Source organism: Pseudorca crassidens, chromosome 4 (genome assembly GCF_039906515.1).
Source record: "Pseudorca crassidens isolate mPseCra1 chromosome 4, mPseCra1.hap1, whole genome shotgun sequence".
NCBI lineage: Eukaryota > Metazoa > Chordata > Mammalia > Artiodactyla > Delphinidae > Pseudorca > Pseudorca crassidens.
The window spans coordinates 104932415-104945232 of NC_090299.1; the positions used below are offsets into that span (position 1 = coordinate 104932415).

A 12818-nucleotide genomic window follows, 5' to 3' on the forward strand; every position below is an offset into this window, starting at 1 on the left:
CATTGATTATTATGAAACTTCATTTTTACATTCCTTGACCTTCACTCCTTACCTTTTTCTTTTATCCATAACCATTTAAGTTTTTATTTGGTCATCTTTTCTCTGATCCAAGTTATCGCCGTTTTCTTTGAATTGCTAAATTCATAACCATGTTTTTAATTGATTTCCCTTTTTTCTGCTGGTATGTAGAATGGCAGCTTCTAGTACTACATCACTGTCTGTTACTGTTTGTCTTCCTTAGGTTTCCACCAATGACCAAATCAGCTCAAAAGAGAAATTGCATAATGGGTCTCTCAAAGATCAATGAATCAATTGTTAATACTGAGAATTTGGAATAATTGTTATTTTCAATTAAATTGGCAATCATAAAATATTAACAACCACTCTTTGGGTATAGCTTATAAGATATTTGCATTTTCTTCCTAATTTCTTCATTCCCTTTCTGCTGTTTCAAAATTATCTTTGTAACTGCGCTGGTCTTTCTGGGGTAGTAGCCTGGTGGCTAAAGTATAGTGGTTTTTGACCTGTCATCTTTGCTTTTGTAATTGAGTTAACAGGCCATTTGAAAAGGGTGAAAACCTCTGTGGTAACATTAGTGAATATCTCAAGCTTTACCAATAGCAAGCAGCAAGTGCCTCCAAACTACTTTACTTTGAGTTCTTATTTGAAGAAAACATTCTTTTAGATCCACATGCACTTCAAAGTATACTGATTTGTTACAGGAAAAGACAGTTGAAGTACTTTTATTTCTGTTTGATAGTGCTACTTCAACTTCAATAAGAAGTTACCAAGAAAAGTTTGAAATGAATGACTATTTATGAAAAAATGGGTATTTTAGTTATCTATTGGTGTGTAACAAGTTACCACAAAACTCAGCAGCTTAAAGCAACAAACCTGTATCTCCTCCCACAGTTCCTGATGTTCAGGAATTTAGGAGCTGCTGATTTGGGTTGATTCTGGCTCAAGGGCTCTCGTGAGATTGCAGTCAAGCGCTTAGCTGGAGCTGAGTCTGAAGACTGACTGAAACTGGGGATCTGCTTCCCAGCTCAAGCACAAGGCAGTTGGCAGGAGATTTTAGTGCCTTGGCTCATAGGCATCTGTTAGGGCTGCCCATGACATGGCTGCTAGTGATAACAGAGAAGAAACCAAGACAGAAACTGCAGTCTTTCATAATCAAATCTCAGGAGTCATATACCATCTCCTCTGCCATATTCTGTTGGTCACACAAACCAACCGTGGTACAGTGTGAGGAGAAATTATATAAGGACATGAATACCAGAAGGCAGGGTGCATTGGGGGCCATCTTGGAGGCTGGTTTAAAGAAAAGAGAATTAAGGCAATCTCAACTTTGGTGTCCAGTCTGTAGCCTGTAACTTGTGATGAAGGCTACTTTCTTCTCAGTCCTATCAACAGGCTTTAGTTGAATATTTTCTTTGTAAGTTCAAGCTCCCCAAACCATTGTCTGGTTTCATTTTTCATTTCTAGAGCATTAAATAGCAAAAAGAGACTATGAAAGGATGTCTTCTGTTGGCATCATAACCTAGCACAGCTCTTCTAAGTACAATTTAAAGGCTGCTTAAAAAAAAAAAATCATCAGCTAGAATTTGAGGCTCCTGGAAGAAGTCTGTGGCAAGTTCGTTATTTAGTGCTAGTTGTTCTTCATTTTCTCAAAAACGCTTTAAAAGGATACATTGAAAGTAGTGGATATGATATTAGAAATTTACTTAAGCAAAATACCGATGATCATTCTAAAATCTTTTCCAGTATCATATTAATCCACGAAAGAACAAAATTGCTAGTAGAGTTGCAGTATAAGTAAGTTTCTCAAAATCTTCTTTTTTTTACCTGCATGAGTAACAGCAGGACAAAATTATGAATGCTAAAGATGGCAGGAAATCCAAGGACAAGGCTTAGGCATTAAGGAGGCGCTATCACCCTCTAGAAATGATTTACCCTGCCCCCTCGCTGCAAAGAACAACATTGGCCCATTCTAGAAAACCTAGAATAAAAGAGACTGAGTGATTTTGACTTCATCACACTACTTAGATTGTTAGCTTGATACTGTGTTTATTGAAATCATCTAAACTTGTCTTTCTTACTCTTTCCAGTTGTGAAAGATGCATCCATTTTTGTGAAGATTGAAACATTTTTCATTCTAATGTTATACTTTACCAATGACTATTATTTATGATTTGAAAATTTTTTTTTCTTTTTTAGGGGAAAAATCACCAACATTCCTTGAACGCCACACATCATGCTGATAAAATTCCTTTCCTTCAGTCACTCGGTATACCAAGGTAAAGGCCAGCCCAGTATTTTATGTTATTCTGTGGGATGATCGCCCCACAGAAACGGAACCAATGGCAGGTTATCGGCAGAACGCCCCGTTCTCCGTCCTCTACAATTTCTCTTAAATAAATTATCTAGTCACCAGACCTCATCCCAGCTTTTACTTGTAGAAAACATTCTAAGAGACCTACTCGACTTACTCTTAGAAATAATGGAATCTTTCAGTATCATTAAGGTAAAGCCCAGGATCAATGTTAGCTCTTGTCATATCAGCATCATCTCTGTTTTAAGGGTAGCTGGCATTTCCTGGCGGCTCTTCTCCAATAGTTTTCTTCCCTCTTAACACAACTCTAGAGATTTCAGATCCTCCTTGATTTTCAAAATCGTGAAATCTCTGAATATTTTCTTCATGTCAGTCTTTTTGTCCTTCAACTTCTGACAGTGTCACCCACCTGGAAGTCCTCTTCCTTGATTGTTTTTTTTTCCTAATCTAGGTGTGAGAGCTTATGAAATTTTTACTTGAATTTCTTAACTCTATTTGGTAACTTCATCCCATTTAAAAAATGTTTGTTTTTAATACAGAAGGAGGAAGTAAGTATTTAAAGAGAACAAAGAAGAACCTATTTGACTTCTGTACAATGCATAAACATTTGACAGATGGTAAAGGAATTCTGAGTTACTTACTTTTTTTTTTTCTTTTTCTCTAGTCCTTCTAGAACTCCAGTAAAAGTTGTGCCTCAAATTAGAATAGAACTTGAGCCTGAAGACAATGATTATTTCTGGAGGAGCAAGGGAACAGAAACTATATTGTAACCTGTTTGTCTTTCTTACAACTGACAGTTTTTGTTGTTTATGTTCTTGTTTTTTGTCTAATTGTTTATTTTTTAATTTTTGTTTTGGTTTGGTTTTTGGTCACTGGCCAAACAATACAGTGCTCTCTCTGCTTCTCTCTTGCATAGGTAAAATCAAGACAGTAGTGCACCGTTCCTTAAAAACAACATCTGAAGAATCCCCTATTTGTTCTTATACTTTCAAATGTGTCCTCTGACAACCAAATTCCTCTGTCACTCAAGACACACACAGACCCTGTCCTTTTCCTTTATTAAGCAGAGGGCAAAAGTATTAAGGATCTTATAACACCTTTTATTAAAATATTGAAGGAACTTCCCCCTTGAGCTTTGGAGCTGTGCTTACTGGCTTGTCTTTCTGTCTGGTTAAACAAACCTTGACCTCCAGACAGTCCCTTCTCGCTTATAGCACTCTCCAGGACTGGAAAACGTGCTGCTATTCTAACTTGCTCTTGCTTATAAACACTAATCTCTTAAGAGTTATCAAAAGAAGAAAAACTAAAGGTACTTTACTCCCACTAGAGAAACTATTGCCATCATTGTAGCAAGTGCTGGAATGTCCGTTTTTTCCTATGCAACTTTTTTTAACCCTTTAATGAACTTATCTGTTGAGTACATTGAAGACTATTTTTCTTCCTAGATTTTGTTGTTTAAATTATGGGGCCTAACCTGCAACTTATTTTTTGTCAATTTTTTAAACTTTTTTTTAATTACTGTAAAGAAAAGGAATTTTTTCCTGCAGCAGGAAACATAGTTTTGAGTAGTTCTACCTCTTATTTGTAGCTGCCAGGCTTTCTGTAAAAATTGTATTGTATATAATGTGATTTTTACATAAACATACACACACACACATACACAGATACACCACCTCTAGGGTATGCCAGAGGGCTAGATCGGATTAAAAACACCATGTTTCTAAGCATCCATTTTTCCCTTTCTTTAAGAGAAATTTAACTGTTCTATGAAGGAGATTGGGGGAGGAGGGAGACGCTCCTTTGTAATGGGAATAACTGATGTTTTGATAATAGTAGTATCCGGGCAAAGATGCTGATTGTATTACCATTTTGATGTCCTATGCAGTATTGTTAGACATTTTTTTCATTTTGAAAACATTTGTGTGTTTGTGTATGTACTCTGTGTGTGGCTGGTACACATATGTGCAAGGGTAGAAAGAGACAGAGTGATGGTAGGTGAAGGGCAAAGTTATCTAGCCTCTCATGTCAGTTTTTGTAAAACGCAAACCACATATGAAAAATCCATCAGAGGTCCAGGAGACTTACTGTTATGCAGATGAGGGTAAATATACTTTATTACCCAGACGGCAGTCACCATCACTGATACAATAGCCCTTATTTACAATACAAAATGCATAGGAATGTGATAGACCATTTTTACATTTATAAAGTGTCTATGAGAATGCAGTTGGATCGCAGAGGTATATATATATATATACATTTTAACAATACACTTGTCTTTAAGATTGAAAGGCAATTATTCTTTGTGATTGAGGCATATAGAATATACATGTCTATATACGTGTGTGTATGTGTATTTCAAAGTACCATATTGAAAATTAGAAAAAAGAAAATTAGATCTTTAACCAAATTTAGCATGTTATCTAAATGTAGTGTTTTAATAGGCTGCATTATGTATTATGAATCTGCATTAAAAACAGCATTTTAAATGTTGAATCCATAATTTTGGATTCCTATAACTATATTTGTGATATATGCTGACTACGGTCGTTGGAGGAGTACTAGAAGCAGAACGAAACCACTTATTTTGGTTTCATAATATGCACATATTGACTCCCACTCATTCTTATATTAATTAAATTATAATTCTGTCCTGTTGAAATTTTGATTATAAAAATTGTATTGTTCTAAATTAACTGTTACTTTTATATCTGATAATCTTAAAACTTCAAATTTTATACAAATTAGACACAAATGACCTACAATTTTTTTCATTAAAATGAAGGCGGCAAAGTGAATGTTATTTGTTAAAACCTCACATGCCAAATTTTGGCATCATGTTTGTATTTAGAGCTATCCTTAAAATGATTACTCTGTATTATCTAGTTTTTCATTACCTTAATATAAAACTATATGAAGTTTTTCTCTTTGTTTCTCCTGAGCATCAATAAAATGTTTAAAAGCCATGCATATTAAATTTAGCCTAACCTAGGATCTTGTTAAATTAAAGACACTTTTGTTCACTTTTATAAAAGCTCTAAATAGAATAATTTATTTTTCTGATCATGAATCAAGTATTTGAGGATTCATGCCCCTCTCTGTCCCTTTCAAAGAACTCCTGAAGCAACTTAACTCAGTATTTCAGCCTTTAAGTATATCTAAAAGCTACCTACACCTTCATTTATGATCCATATTCTGTGACAGAAGGTCAATACTCATGATATGAATGCGGAGTGGCACCTTGTATTTGCTTAAAGGAACAGTTAGTATCAAACCTTTTCAATATTTTGGAACCCAGAGAAGTATTTTAAAAATCATTTACTTTCAGAGGAACACAGATAGTTACCAAACAAACAAACAAACCCTGAGGTCCACACAGAGCCACCGAATTATCTGTATTTTAACTGAATTTACACACTATAAAGGACTAACCAGATTTTTGGTGGTTTTGTTTCTCTGTAAACTGGACACACAGAATACAACAGTAAATTTTTTACCAAGTGTCTCTTCCTGATGTAAATGCAAAGAGAACAGATTCAAGTTGTTAGAAGTAAAGCAGTAAGTGCAGTTGTTAACTAGAAGTCCTGTGGTAGTACAGACTTACCATTGGAAGGAAAGCATCACCAGGTCAAGAGTCTGCTTTATCAGAGCAGAGAGGCCCATGGTTTTGCATTTGAAAGAAAATCTTTTGGAGACACTGTTTTCCTTGAAAAACGTCACTCTACTATGTAAAACAGTGACCAACTTGCAATCCTAATCATTTTGTGTTCCATACTGGGAACTGGAATCATTTTGTGGTCCAGGCAGGCAGTGGAGTGGGGTGGGGGGATGGAGGAAGTCAGAGACATAGGGAAACAAACCTTTAATTGTCAGCCGCCCACCACCTCAAAGAAAGGGGGAAAGAGAAACAATTGTCTGCCGCCAGAAATTCAGTTGGTATGTATTTTTATGCACATGCACCAACACACACAGAGTAAATCTTTTATCAGCTATATATTGGTGTTTAATACAGAGAACGATTGTCTTCCAAGTTTTTGCTTCTTTTTTTTAAACTGTGTTAAGTACTTGAAATGTATTGACTGCTGACTATCTTTAAAAAACAAAAACAAAACGATTTGAGTTGTATTACAGAGGTTGACATTGTTCAGGGGATGGGACAAAGCTTTCTTCAACCCTTTTCATACCACTTAATGATTTTGGTGCAGGAACTTGCGATTTTCTTATTTATTCCATGAGATTTCACATCCCCTCTTCACAGCATGAGCATGAAGCCCAGTGGCACCAAGTGGCTGAATACAGTCAAATGATATTTTGCTTGGGCCTTGGGAGTTTTTAGATGATGATTTCATCAAGCTTCATTGCAGCCTGAAATAAAAAAGCTTTGTGGTATATGCTAACCAGTCAAGTTGCGTTTTGACCAGGAATTTGGATATGTTCTGTTTTTTGGCTCATTTCTTTGTGCTCTATGGGTACATACAAAAATCCTGAATTCTGTTTCTTAGGCAGATATTGCAACTCAGGGCTAAAGTCATCCAGTGAAATTTTTAGAGCCATAAGTAACTTTGTCCCAGTCCTACAATGTGAAGAGAATGAATAGTTGCCTCTTTTTAGCCATGTTTATGGCTGGTACATATCTGTACACATTACTTTTCAGAATCAATACGCACTTTCAGATACTCTTATTTTTATTCTCTTAAGTCTTTATTAACTTTGGAGAAATGATGCATCTTTTTATTTTAAGTGAAGTAGATCAACATGGTGGAACAAAATGATAAAGTACAGAACATTTCAATATATTACTAATAATTTTTTTCCAATATAAAACCTAAAATTCCTATAACATTATAGTATTTTACAGTTTTATGAAGCTTTCTATTGTGACTTTTATGGAATTAAGAGATGAAGAAGATGAGATATTTTAGCATTTATATTTTTCAAAATTAAATGTATACTTAAAATAAAGTAACTTTATGCATTTATGAGTGTCAAGTGCTTCTGTTCAACTCTTCAAATAATTATTAAGCGCCTGTTATTTTACGTCTTTGGGTGCTGGTGGGAATACAAATATAAGTCCAAGTCCCTACCTCTGATTGCTTTTCATCACTCTAGGCAGGAGGATAAAATAGATGTTCAAATTATGTAAAATAAGAAATTGTAAGGATAGCTATTCAAGTCTTAATGAAGTACTATCATGCAAGGGTTCAAAGCAAGAAAAAGTATGTCCACTAAGATCAATGAAATGGTTTATTGAGAAGATGGTATTGTTATTCTTCTTTTATAAAGTTAGTGAAATAGAAAATGCCATTTTTCTTGACTCTTTATATGATACTGATGTATTTCATCAATTCTCCAAGCAATAGAACTAAATATAAGCACTTATTAAAAATTACTCAAATTAAAATCCTGGAATGGTGCTCCACAGAAGATACATGACACAGACTCCCCAGGGTTCCATGTAATATTTACAACCCTCTAGGAAATTTCAGTTCAGTCTTAATTTATAATCAGAGAATGGTGGTGGGGTGGAGGGGGGAGGGTCGGGGGAGCAAATAGGAGGGAGGAAAAAGAACCATTGGTAAGCAGTAAATAGCATCTGCGTGTGGATAACTACCAAATCTGCACTTTCAGCCCAGATTGCTCTCCTGAGCTTCTCACTTATATATGCAACTGATTTTGGAATATTTGTCTTTAAGTAACACGTGTTAACATACCCCAATTGAACCATCCACCTATTTCACCAGAACATACTCTTTCTTGTTCTCTGTGTCAACAGGTGTTGCCATCAGCCACATAGCTGCTCAAGCCAGAGGCCTAAATGTCATCCGTAATTCCTGCCTCTTCCTCATTTCATTCATTCAGTGAATCACTATTTCTGTTTTATCTCCGTAGTAGATCTAAATAATTAACTTTTTATAAATATCTTCATGGCCACTACATTAGTTTAGACTCCATCATCTGTTACTTGGATTAGTGAACTAGCCTCCCACTGGTGCCTCTTCCTCTAGGTTTGCCTGTTGAAAATATATACTCCCTGTCTTTCTTCCAGGATCATTTTATTTTAATGTAAAACTGACGTTTGTGCGTATTAGTGAACTAAGACTTCTCCTCTCTAAAATGCCATTAAAGTGATTGTAAAGGAATAAAAAAAAATATATGGAAGGTAGCACAGGTAGACCAGAAACTCCCAGAAAATTCTAATGAAAGGTAAATGCAAGTTTGGATGCTGAAGCAGAGCGTAGGAAGCTGCAGCCTAGAACACGTGTGAAGCAGCCTGCACTAAGGTCATAGATGGACAGCCAGGAGAATCTCAGCAAGGCTCAGACTCCAATGTTGCAGGTAGGACCAAGGATGGGAATGGGAAGTGGAGGGCTGAGAATGGATATTAACAGGTTGTGTGTGTGTGTGTGTGTGTGTGTGTGTGTGTGTGTATATATATATATATATATATATATATATATATATCCCCTTTCCCACCTCTGCTTGCTAATAAGCCTAATACCAGGCTCTTATCTTTAAGTTGAAAAAAAAATCAGAGGGTTTTTCTCTTAAGATAACAGAACAAATTGCCTTGGGAAAAATTGGGAGCTCCTGTTAAAAAGCTCTCCTCATCTGACATTAATGAATAATTATCTTTCTGTACACTCAGGCAAGGCCTGAGGGTCAACAAGATTCACCCACAGACATAAAGCACCCTGTAGATATGTATAGACAATAAGAATCACAATATGTTTGAAGAAATCCTTTAAGCGTTACTGAGAAAGACTGAGATTACTAGAAAAGATCAATCCTATGAAAACAAGCATTTCAAATACTGGGAGATAACTTGAGAAAAATCATTGTAATTTGTTTTACATTTGAGAAAACACCTGTACAAAATTTGAACAGGATCATTTAAAATAGAATAATCAAAGAATGAAAGGTAACACTTGGAAATTTAAAATACCATTCCAAATCTTAAAAGAATTAAAGAATAGTTGGAAGATAAAGCTTGTGAGATATTTCAAAATATAGAATCAAAAATAAAAGAAAAATAGTCAAATGTATAGGGTACCAATGTATAATAAAGAAAATTTCTCAGAAATGAAGGTTGTTACATATCTTCATATACAAATCTGAACAACTCTGAATAAATAATTTAAAATATATGTGCATAGCACTGTTGGCTTTCAGATTACCAAGAATAAAAATTTCAGAACACAAGAATAAAAGAATATATTTAAATTGTCCAGAAAAAGAGGCCACATACAGAGAAATAAAAACCAAGGTTCTTTTCAACAGCAATTTTGCTTTTCAACAGCAAAATTGGAGGCTAGAAGACATTAGTGCAATGTTTTTTAAAAACTCTGGAGGAAAATAATTTTAAACCGAAAATTTTTGACCCAACTAGCCCATCAATCAAGTGTAAGGCAGAATAAAATATTTAGAAATCATCAAATTCCAAACAGTTTATCTTCTGTTCACCTGCTTCTAGAAAATTACTTAAGAAGGTACCTCACTGAGGGATTTAACTGAGACAAAGAGTCAAGGTCACAAAAAGCAATTGATCCAACCTTACTGAATAGTCAAGTCACAGAATAACAGATCGACATCAGGCCTAGAGAACAATCAAAACTAATGAGAGAGGACAGAGGGCTTTGGTAGAGAACATTAAAAAACTACTCCATGGAATGGTTAAAATGACTGGAAACTTGGAAAACTTGAGTGTAAGATAAAGGCCTTGAAAAAAAAAGGCAATTAGAAAGTTCTGGAAAGAGAAAAGTTGCACAAGAAAGTCATGGTCTAAAAATTAAGAAACCAGTCCCAATTGGAATAGAAGTTAGAAGACATCAAGGAAAAGAATACACTAGATTCTTAGAGTAAGAATCTGGAAGATATTGGGGATATGGTGAAGAAGGCATGTGTTTATTTTCCCAAATAGAAAACAAAAGCAATCAGAAACTTCAGGAAAAATAAATACTGTATGAGCAGTAAATACTCCAAATATGTAGTAGACTTGTTTTGAACTCTTGATGGAATGGAAGAAAAGAGAATTTACTTGAACTTGACATTCGCCTATGAGTGGCTCAGGTGTAAGTAATTATATTGAATTTGTAATTATACCCCACTACTTGGCTCTACTAGAATATTAACACAGCCATCATACCAAATGTCTGAACGTATTGGACCTGTATAGGCCCTGGCTAAGGGCCTAACTCTGTGCTTTGCAGAATGTCCGCAGTGCCCTGAGCTGAGACGAGATTTGTGGATTCTGTGGACTTCCTTCCGTGTAAATCATAGAGGGGAATACTCCCCATAGCTTTGTTTGTTGTTATTATTATTTTCTTATTAAATATTATTCTAAAAAAGATAGCCATCATGCTAACATTAGAATATTAACCATAGTCATAATAATGGAAACACTATTTATTGGTTTCAACCTTCAGAACCAACCCATAGAAATAACATGGGACATCAAAAAATGTTAGAGAAACACATGCAAATGAGATTAACCTTGACCTCATAAAAGGAGGCTGAAAGAATGTTGGGAAGTAGGAGTGAGAGAGAAAAGGTTGAGAGAAGTGTGGGAACACAGTATGTCAGCAATGTATTTGGAAGAACTGAAAAATTTTAACTTTGGCTTAAATAGTCTGGGGTTAGGCAGCTTCTGGCTTTTGTTCAGTGTCTAGATGCTGTCACGGCTGGCATCTCTTGCGATTCTCTTTGTTGTTTCATTCATATTCACAAGAGAACTGTTGTACTTTCAGTCATCATATCACAGCAGGAAGAAGCAGGTAGACAGGCTAAGGGCTTTCTCTTAGCCAGCCTTCGCCGTCACATTTGGGAAAGGGAGCTCTGCCCAGCAGACTTCCCCTGTGTCTCGTTGGGTAGATCTGAATTACTCCCCACGTTTAGATCAACCACTGTCTAAAAGGAATTTGATCAGCATCTTCTGGGGCTAGGTTGGGGTTGGGGTATCTCAGTCTACTATCTAAACAAATCAGGATTGGTGTCAAGGGGTGGAAAGAATGGGTGTTGAAAGGAGCAGAAGCATGGTGATATCTTCTGTTTTGAAAACAAGCCATTCTCCAGCATCTGCAGTGCTGTTGTCTTCTTTTACCCTATTTCACCCGACCTTGAATGTCAGGCTGGCCTGGTAAAAATTGAGCTTAGTCAGGTTATTTCAAACGTTGAGACTCAGTGAGAGAATTATCAAGGGGGTGCATCAGTTGAGCATTAGCCACAGTGGAGCTTCAATTATTGATTAGGTTTCTCAGCTGGCAGACACAATTGCTAACTTTGGGCAGAGCCACAAGTAACTATGACTTAGTGGATTAGTGACTATATATAAGCTGTTTTTAAAGGAGCAGCTTTTTGAAGGGTGAGACTGTGATTAGCAGCTATAATTAGAAAAGTGCTGAGTATGTTTTTGATGCCATGATACATATCCTCATACTAAATATGCAATTTAATACAAAAAGTGTCTTTTTATAGAGTGCTTCTAGAATACCATGCAAGCTGACATCTTCATTATGAAAACAAGTTAGGTTTAACATTTCAAGATTTAATTATTTACTATCTGAGATGGGAGGCTTGAGTCTTCCATTAAGAAGCTGCAAAATGATGCTGTTGAGTTACTGGCAGGCTACTTTTTTTTTTATTGCAATCCTTAAGAGATCGAACATATTTCAAAGACTTCTTAGAACAGCTGAGTATGTGGGTGACTTATAGGGACGGAAGTGGAGTACAGCGGTTAAGCATCGAGGCTTTGGAGTCAGCTTTGAATTCCAGCCTTGCAAAACCTTCTGAGTCTCAGTTTCCCATCTGTAATTAGAAGTAATAACAGTATAGTATCTATCTCTTAAGGTGGTTGGAACGAGGCATAAGAAAAGATGTTAAGATACGTAAAATATTTAGTACAGCTCCTGTCAGAAATAATACTTCTTTGATTAATATTCCAGCAAATCAAAATCTGTAATCATTTGACTAAAGCCTGAGATAAATTTTATATTTGCATGATTGCTAACATGTAGATTCCTAGCAAATTAACGCTTAAGATTTTCATGCAGAACTTCTAAACTATTTCAGAATTAACTGATTTCAAACATATCAAAGTACTTCCAGGGTGACCGTCCTCATAGAAACAGTTAATAGACTAATTATAAAACTTCTCTAACTATTTGTTAAACCGTAGTCCCTGACAACCTCCACTGGACAATTAATTATTTAACAATCATATATGTAGCCTCACTGTGTGGTAGGCAATGCTCCAGATGCTTTACGAATATTAATTTGTTCTCATAACAACCCAGTGAGAGAGGTACTATTATTTCTCCCATTTTGTAGTCGTAGAAACCAAGGGCTGGAGAAGTTAGGGATTGCCCGCAGTAAGTGCAGGGCTGCGATGCACTTCCCAGCTCGCCTTCAGGACCCAGGCTCTCATTCTAGGTGTGCTGGCTGCTGACAGTCACAGGTGAATCCCTCCCCAGAAACTTCCTTTGGCTACAGG

At 35.9% G+C, this 12818-nt stretch overlaps 1 protein-coding gene across 8 annotated transcripts in view; it reads left to right on the forward strand.

Moving 5' to 3' along the window:
- SLC4A4 (solute carrier family 4 member 4) overlaps nt 1–7309 on the forward strand; it is a 354963-nt gene extending 347654 nt beyond the window's left edge. For all 8 annotated transcript variants that reach the window (XM_067736229.1, XM_067736230.1, XM_067736224.1 and 5 more), the window contains 2 exons: nt 2218–2297; nt 2997–7309. In XM_067736229.1, coding sequence (XP_067592330.1) covers nt 2218–2297; nt 2997–3102 — 186 coding nt within the window. In that variant the 3' untranslated portion in view covers nt 3103–7309. The remainder of the gene's footprint in view (nt 1–2217; nt 2298–2996) is intronic.
- The last annotated feature ends 5509 nt before the right edge of the window (nt 7310–12818 follow it).